Source organism: Dinoponera quadriceps, unplaced genomic scaffold, assembly GCF_001313825.1.
Source record: "Dinoponera quadriceps isolate SergipeBrazil2010 unplaced genomic scaffold, ASM131382v1 scaffold1692, whole genome shotgun sequence".
Classification (NCBI taxonomy): Eukaryota; Metazoa; Arthropoda; class Insecta; order Hymenoptera; family Formicidae; genus Dinoponera; species Dinoponera quadriceps.
In genome coordinates this window covers 667,532-676,680 of record NW_014555923.1, presented here as the reverse complement: position 1 = coordinate 676,680, position 9,149 = coordinate 667,532, and the positions used below count along the sequence as shown (strand labels likewise).

Sequence of the window (9,149 nt, the reverse complement as noted above, 5' to 3'; positions counted from 1 at the left end):
TTTCATGTAACGGCTCGTTATACTTGCACGTATAGTTTAAATGCCAGTTTGTATAAATAAAAAAGAAAAAATCTTGAATACGAGTCATAAACGGTAATAAAAACGAAAAAAAAAAACACGCAATTCCGAGAATTTTTACTTTCGTTCGCGCGATGAAAACATAAACACGAACACTGTTCCATTTTTATCGGTTCTTTTTTTCTAAGTTTACGTCGTTCGCGAGCGTTCAAGAGTTCCGTCACGAAGAAGACGGATGTCCGCTTGTCGAATGAGTCACGAATGTACCCCACCGGCAGTGGACTCGCCCAGCATCCCCGAAAGGCCCGTATATAAGATTCGAGCGAGGCCTCGGTAAAAGCACAGACACCTTGGCGTTGTGCACGGAGAAAGTGTTCGATTAGAGAGCGAGAGTCCGAGTATAAGACGTCGTGACGTCCGCTGGAGAAAATCAGTTTATTGCGAGCGCGAACCGGAGACAACGTTCAGGTATGTATTTCCAAATAGATAATAATTTCATAACTTATATATCGTATATGTAGGTGGATATCATACTTTGTTTCTGCGAGGCAACATTTGATAATGCTTCGTGTTGATTTGTTTGATTTGTGTGATTGTTTAATAAAAAAGAGAAAATTTCTTACGCACTTACGAGGGAAGGACCAGAAGGAGACGCACGTTTTGGTGCGCGGTTTATTGCAAAAAGCAGTTCTCCATGTTCATATTAAGAATTTCAAACATTAGCTTCAGAGATCTCTTCTTACTTTTTTTTTACAAATTAAGAAACATGAAAATTTTGATGTCATCGGATCGATTAACTATTTGGCAGCGTGATAGATTTTAAAGAAAAGCGGAAAGCAGTTAAGTAACAAAATATTCCAAGATCAATGGTTTTTGGAAAAATCGACTTTTTCCAGATGCTTAGAAAACATAAGTAGAGTTCCGATTAATACGTTGTCGTAAGAGGCTTGACAATGCATCGGAAAGAGTTGACTGGTAAGCGGGCGACGTGCGTTTAATACTTACCTAATGTATTATAACATATTTCCCTTTTTTTCAATCAAAATATTTACTAATACAATAACACGATATACGCAGTGAGAATATAATTCTATTTTTAAAGGGAATAAGTATTTTTACATTCATCAAATGTTACAGCGTATATAAGTTTTCGTTTATTTCAATATTTACGAAATTGTAGATGCGTGCGTGCTCATGCACGGAATATACTATAACATTTATGAATGTAAAAGTACTTATTCGCCGAAAGAAAGTATTGATTTTGGAACATTTTGTTACGTAACTCTTTCCCTCTTTTCCTTGAAATCTTTCGTGCTGCCAAATAATTAATCGATTCAATGATATCAAAATTTTCATATTTTTGTTAATTTGTAAAAAAAAAATCGCATTCCAAAAGCGCGTTTCCACTTTCAGCCTTTCCCTTATTAGAGGCAATTGAATAATTTGAATATTTTTCAAAAACGTAGAAGAGAGAAAATGATATTATGATCCGCATTTATATTTTGCACAATACCTTTGCAAACAATCAATATTTTTAATTAAAAATTTAGCGGTTACATTCATCAAAATATTTGTTCAATCGATTCTAGATTTAAAGTTATAAAATATTCATTACTCAGGGCATTATTTATAAAAATGTGGCGACACTGCATAATAGATCGAAGAAGAACAGTAATGTGTCTTTCACTGAAATAAATTTAAAATATTGATTTTGTTTAAAAAAAACACATTGTTACAAATTTATGTATTTACATCAAATAAATTCTCTCCCTTAAAAAAAATAACAACGAATATAACCGTAAATTTTTAATATAGATACTGACTTATCTATCGGGAAGTAAATATAAATTGTCAAGAGGACAATTTCTACAAAATGAGGAGACTTTTAAATTTATTTTGAATTATTGACTTATCGAATAATCATTCCGATATGAAAACCTTGATAAAGAGAACGTATTAAATTTATTTTAGNGGGGGGGGGGGGGCGAGGGGTAACACAGGAGGAAAATGCAATGCTATTGTTTAACTACACATAACTCGAAATATGTACAGCAGAATAGAATAACGGAAATAAAACACTCAAGTGTACATATATTCGTGCGATAATACGCCCGAGATTAAGAAGAATAAACAAAAATATAATCAAATGCTAAAACGTACTTTGAAAACGTTTCGAAATGCTGAAAAGTAAAAATTACAAATTATTACAATTATCGGCGTTATTATAAATATCAGCTGTTGTATATTGGCATATTAACGCTGCTGCGTAATGATACTAAATAAATGATACCATAAGTAATCACTAAAATTCATCACCTAATAGCGAAGATATTAATGTCGTTGTATATGTAAGGACTATATAGTATCACTTTCTCCTCTATACACGTCACATGAGAAGATTTATATTTAATTTTCTCCATGCATTTCCGAACCGACATGCTTTTGAATTATTTTATTAAATACACGAGATATGCCTGCAAGCGCGAAGCGGATCGGATGTAAAATGTACAAACAGGCCCCTTTCGGTACGATGCACGATATTTTTCGAAATAACGATGACGTGCTTTTCATTATAAATGGAATGTAAATTGCGAAAGAAAAAAAACGAAAAAATAACAAATCAATAGGCGAGAGCTCATGTTTGATGAGTAGACGTGGCTTGTGTAATCTAACAAAAATTCGACCATTTTCCCGGGGGGAGGAAGAGATATATTTGTTCACATTTCGATAACGAACAACAATAACGCTTGCGCGATTATTATCGTTTTTATCGATTCCATACCGACCGACTACCGCCAATAATCCGTTCGTGTGCCGTTTGTTCGACGAATGAACGGTGTCGGGCGGAAATTTCTTTGATTTCTTCTAGATGAGCAAATATGTATCGAAAACACACACACACACGCGGAAAGTGTGAAATCCATCTCGACGAAATAAGGAGTGAAAAGGTTCGCACCACCCACGCGTCGCTTCCATTCCGGAGAATATATCTAAAAACTTTCTCCTCTCTTCATCCACCGCCTCTTTCCTTACTCAGGCGTGTGTATAAGCCGCCACTGTATGCTAAATTATCCTATATTCTGCCACGAATATTCAACGGGGAACGTTCTTATCGCTCTCTCGCTGTACGTTCACGACCACCAACTTTTACTTTGATCGCTGGTCGGAAACATTTCGCCAAGAGCGAGCATCACGGTGGGAATAAGCGGAATTAGCAACGTGGTCGTCGACTGATGAAGACACTCGCGATAGAAACACTAAAAAGTTGGCAAGAAAGGGGAGGAGAGAGATAGAGAGAGATTTCAAAGTGCGGTAAAACGTTTAATCGGATTAGATCGGATGATTAAGGACAACATGATCCCGTTTTTCCCGTTTAGTCATTCCACTTCGAGATCAACTCGTTTACTCGTCAAAAGCGCGAATCGTCGAACGTAGATTGAGGAAAGCCGTGTAAAGCCGAGCCGTGATTCGCGGGCAGCATGAGTACGCGAATTTCAACGATCGCGCGCGCGAATCCGCGCGCTATTAGCCGAGTATGTCGTCGAGGTAAAAACGGAGGAAATGAAGATATTGAAAATATTGGCGCGTACGCGTAACTACTTTCACTGTCGTAAGTGGACGACGCGTCATGTATTCCTTCGCGAAACGGAGCGTCTTCCCAACCGGTGGAGGCACCGTATTAATCACAAAGCGTCGCCAGGGTGTAAGGAACGCGTCAGTTGACTCCTATTTGAAATTTAAATCGTGACCCGCCGCGAACCCACCGAACAAACGAACGAGAGCGCGTCGCATTCGTCGTTGCGCAATCGCTTTCTCCAGACGCAGCAAAACGATTTCAAAAAGACGTTGTACCCGGCGACGATGTGTGCGGCGAGACATCGCGCATCGTGCGAGCCGGTTAAACGACTTTCACCCGACTTCCTCTCGCTTTCGTTCGGTCCTCCTCGATTTAATTACACACCTTGCGCCGCGTCTTTACGCCCGAGGCAGCAACCCGAGGTCAACCGGAAACCGGTATCTACGATCACGTGTGCACGGATGAACGTCTCGTGGATAATACAATCTCGTCTTTATGGAAAAACAAGAGGGGGAGAGAGACGTTCGGGTCGTTAATGGTGGATGGACGATTTCCGGAATGTTAAAGACGCGTCTCCGCGAAGAAGAGGTCGATAATGACCCGACGTTACCTGCACGGTCTTCCTCGGTGAACAATAAAACCGCGAACGGAGAAAGGCGAGATGTGACTTTCACGTGGATTCACGCCCGCCGGAGAAATTCGCCGAGAGATCCGCGCGGAGAGTGGAAAATCGCGAGCGACCTCGTATAAATTCGAATAATAAGGTTTAACCGAGGAAATGGAGCGGAATAAAAAAGAATGAAAAAAAATTAAATCCAACTATGCGCGAAAGAAAAAGAAATGCTGTCGCATCGGTGGAATTGCTCGATAAACTCACAGTTAATTGACGTAAATCTCCTTCGATATTATTGAAGCTAATAATCGAGTTATTGAAATCGACCAGTTTCAATAACACTGCGTGGAAAAGATCTGGAAAAATTCTGATCGAAGGCAGGCAGAATTTCTGGTCCTCGTGACTCAAACGTGGATTCTTGTAACCCGAAATTCCGTTTCCTTCAACCAAAATGCAATCTGGTTGTTCCCGGTGCCTTTATTCGGTGCCTTTATTCGTGAAATTCAAAGTTTATTTACTTAAAAAATCAAGCACAAGTTTAATGTACGAAATAATTTCCATTCTTTTCTATGACTTTACCGCTCGGAGTAAAAAAACGCGGGAGTGTACATTGCAATTTGATTCATTCACACTTTACATAATTTCACGTGGAATATTTCGAAGGGTTTCATTGTTACGAAATAATAATCAGATTAAATCAGTTTTGCGGTGAACAACGCGCGCGTTCGGCTCGAAAGTGCAACGTCTAAAAGATGTCATTCCAACACGAGGGGTTTAGAAAAAGATGATTGAATTTTGACTCTTTCTTTCCCTTTTGACCCTTTCTTTCGCTTCTGTCGCAGGATGAGGATGCAGTTCATCCTGATAGCTTGCTTGGTGATAGCGAGACAAGCGCTTTGTACTCGAGTATACGATACGGACGACGTAGCGCAATCGTGGAGCGGCCGAGACTCGATTGAAAATTCGAATGCAGAACAGGACAAATATCGTACCGTTAAGTTCGACACTTCTAACACGCCGAGGGAGGTGCAACAACCATCGTTGTACAACGCTAACGTTCAGACGGGCGCCAGCGGGGTCGCCAGTGCCCTCAAACAGAGATCGGTAAAGATTACTCACGTTGTAAAATGGTTGTAAAATAATGAAATGGTTTACGAAACAGTATTATTAAATAGTCATATGACACATATACATTAAGCAAACTGAAATGAAACTAAAATGATATCCTGATAAAGTTTTGCGAATAAATTGAAGAACAAGCGTTTTTTTAAAGCAAAAATAAAAAATAAAATCTTTCAAAAACGCCGTACTTATTTACGTGCGTTAATTATATATACCTGATTACAGGTGGAATCTGTAATCGATGATATACTCGTATCGAATCGTCAGGGTCACAATCTCGAGGGCTACGACGAGGTTTACTCGGATCCCAACGTCAAAACTGCGCTGCAGCTTGGCAACGACACTGTCTCCCGTACTTACATCAAGGACAAGCTCTGCTCTCTCGGCTTAATGAGCGTAAGTGTTTCCAAAAAAATCAAACGAATGCTCGACGGTACCGAAACCCGTTTTGTCCCATTTTACTTAAACTCGCGAGTTCCATCCGGCTGCTCAGAATGAAAGACATCTTTTTCATTAAATCATACGCTTCTTTTTACACAAATATATTCTCGTCAATTCAAAACACCAAGGTGTGGCTAACGGAAGGTGAATAAATCGCCCGAAAAACGTATATTTACATGACGGTACCTTTGGGAGGCGCGTTTACGTTCCGGTCGCGATAGCATTTCCCTCGAGGAGGAACCCTTATTCACGTTATGTTGATTCTGCCGCAGTGCGAGGACGTGGAGGGACGACGGCCGTACTACTCGCCGCATCGCGACATCCACCCGCACGACGTGATCTACGCGCAACCGGTGACCATCAAGCCGGTGGGTCGTCCGCTTCCGGCGATACCCGTGAAACGGCCATACGGCCCGGCGAAACCCCTGCCGCTCCCGCCGAATTTCAGCTCCTCATTCCCGGGGCCCGTCTATCCCGGAGGACCTCCGTTCAGCGGGCCGCCGGCCAGCTTCGTCGGACCGTATCAAGGATTCAAGAAGCTCGGTGCACCGCCGTTCATCTCGAAGCCCATCTACGAGCCGAGCGTCGACGTCGAGCTCAATTACGAAGACAAGCTGATCGACAAGAAGCAAGTGGTTCTGCATCAGTCGGGGCCGTCGGCCGTCCAGCAACACGTTCATCATCACTACCACCACGGGGACGGCGCGTCCAAGCCCGTCCTAGTGCCGTCGCTCGGTGACGGCCTCGTCGGTTACGGCAACGGCGCCTCTTACAACGATTTCGAGGATTACAAGAAGGCGTTCAACGTCAAGACTCCCTTTTCCAACAGCGCTCAGTCCACCTCATCGTCCACCGTGAAAGGCTACGCCGAGCGTTACCCCGTCTACGAGAAGCTGAATGGTAAGCAGCTGGTCAGCAACGGCGGGTACCAGCAATTCGGCTCCAACGTTCGTCAGTTTCTGACGAACGGTGGCTTCGACGCCGGCGACAGCAGTTTCGGCTCTTCGTCTTTCCTGAACTACGAGGAGGACTGCGTGTGCGTGCCTTACGATCAGTGCGCCGCGCTCAACAACGTCGGCCGTAAGGACGACCTCTACTTGCCGCTCGACCCGCGCAACCTCGACAAGGACATCGAGGCCGAGGTCGAGCTGGTCATCACCGACGGTAACGGCACTATGAGCGTCGTCAGGGTGCCCAAGGGAGTCAACGAGACCGAGCAGGTCGAAGAGACGAAGCGGGTGGATGGAGCCGAGGTGGGAGTCGCGAAGCGAAACCGCAGGGACGTCAAGCAGGTCGCCAAGCAGGACGACAAGAAGCAGGCGCAAGAAGTGAGTTGATTCTCAGACTATTTCTCTCGCTTTTCCCGCGGCTTTCAGGCGGTCTCGATCTCGTGACAATCGATATTTTTAAGAAGCACCTCGTGAAGTACCGTTGACGGTGCGTGTCTCATTCACCGGACGGAGAATAACAGAGGTTTACAGTCTTACACTTCACACTTCAGGTTGAGAACCACAGAAGTAACTCTGGTTGTAACGACAGCGTTATATATATATGCATACAATGACTCGGTCTGTGATCTTTCAATTTCAAACGATGCGTCGATGCTTCGACAGGTTCGTACTGTTTTTGCGAGACATCCGAGGCCGATACCTGTATGCACTCGGGCATCATTTTCTTCGACGACAGATGATGATTCTCATCGAAAAGAAAAGAAAAAAGTTGTGCTTGAATACGGGCAGGTTTTTCGGTAAAAATCGGTAGAAATTTATCGATAACAACGCAACAACTGCGAGATGAAATCATTCTTGCGTTGGATCTTGCTCTACCGCGCGCGCGTGTGTGTGTGTGTGTGTGTGTGTGTGGTATGAAAATCTTTTGACGAGAGAATACTCACACACATTCGAGGAAATCGGTTAACGACGAAGTGATCTCAGCCGCTGTCAGAACGCATGCCTACTTGTACATACACAGCAATGCCATCGTTTTCCTAACACATCGTTCGATCTCAGCAAGTTCAGTCGGTCGCAATTAGACGTCCGCAGACTAGCAGATACGATAGATTCAAGGCCGTGGTAGAGACGGAGGAATTACACCGGTCGGGGGGTGGTGACGTTGCGTTACGTGTGCGGCTCGAACAAACGCTTTTCTAACAAAGCGCGAAAGTGAGGGGCCAAAAGCAGGCAAAGTCTCTCATCGGCTAATCGACGTGCTAATACCTACGAAAAAAAGAAAGAGCGAGAGAGAGCGAGAGAGGGGGAGAAAAAGACGGAAAGAGAGAGAGAGAGAGAGGGAAAGAGAAATCTCGGTTCTCCAGGTGAATGTTTGTTCGACCCTCTCGTTGCAGAGACTGATAGCCGAGAATCTGGACACCTCGAAACTGAACGTGAAGCCGACGTGGAGCGTAAGTTTCGGCCTACCGCAGACCGTAGGCAGTCCGATCGCGCCACACCCTAATAATCCCCTGGGTTACCCGGGCTACGGACTGATCGGCGGACAGGGTATAAATCTAGGCCCGGTTTCGGTGAATCCGCTCGTAGCGCTGCAGGTGACCAAAGACGAGTACGGGGAGAAGGTCGTAAAGCCTTACGTGAATCTGCACGTAACGCCGAACCCGGGCCTCGTTCACAAGCTGGACCACCTGCTGGCCCACAAGAAGTACGGCCTCTACGGTAATTACGCACCTACGCACGGCGTGTACGAGCATCACCACCACTACGTGAAACCGCATCAGCACTACCCGTCGTTCTACCAGGATCACCATCGTTACCCGATCTACCCGAAGCCTCATTATCACGCCGGTTCTCATTACAAGAACGACGACTACGACGACGACTACGATTATTCGACGGACGATTACGCGGATTACGGCGATTACTACAGGAACGCTCGCGAGAGAGGCGCAGGAGAGCGGTCCGTTGCGAAGGATTATTCGCGAGAACCGGCTCGAGAGGGAGGCTCTCCGAGCGGTGGGAAGATCACTTTCTCGGACAGACGACGTCGCGACGCCGTCGCGACGTTTAACGAGAGCACCGAGTCGCCGGAGGTAAGAACCGGTCGGTCTCTCTCTCTCTCTCTCTCTCTGACACAGAGACTTAACACCGTCATGTAGGTCACGCAGAGTATAACGAGAGAGCAAGGGTATAAAAGTAAACTAGGACTGTGTCGGCGGACGACAGAGGACGACCGGTTGATGACGACCCGGCGAACTTACGAACCGAAAATGACTGAGTCGAACTGCGAGCGGCAGCGCGCGCGTCTATATTAAACAAGTCGCGTAATAATGTATTAGTAGAACGGCAGGTCGGTGAGGTAACGCCGACGGCGAGTATTCGGGTCGCTATCGATTAACCGATTTTTTTCACTTTCTCCCCCCCCCCC

General features: G+C 44.8%; 1 protein-coding gene across 1 annotated transcript in view; it reads left to right on the top strand.

Moving 5' to 3' along the window:
- Positions 1-418: 418 nt before the first annotated feature.
- Positions 419-9,149, top strand: part of LOC106745881 — an 11,535-nt gene continuing 2,804 nt past the window's right edge. The window contains exons 1-4 of the mRNA XM_014621868.1: positions 419-486; positions 5,051-5,312; positions 5,556-5,726; positions 6,044-7,099. Coding sequence (XP_014477354.1) covers positions 5,052-5,312; positions 5,556-5,726; positions 6,044-7,099 — 1,488 coding nt within the window. The 5' untranslated portion in view covers positions 419-486; position 5,051. The remainder of the gene's footprint in view (positions 487-5,050; positions 5,313-5,555; positions 5,727-6,043; positions 7,100-9,149) is intronic.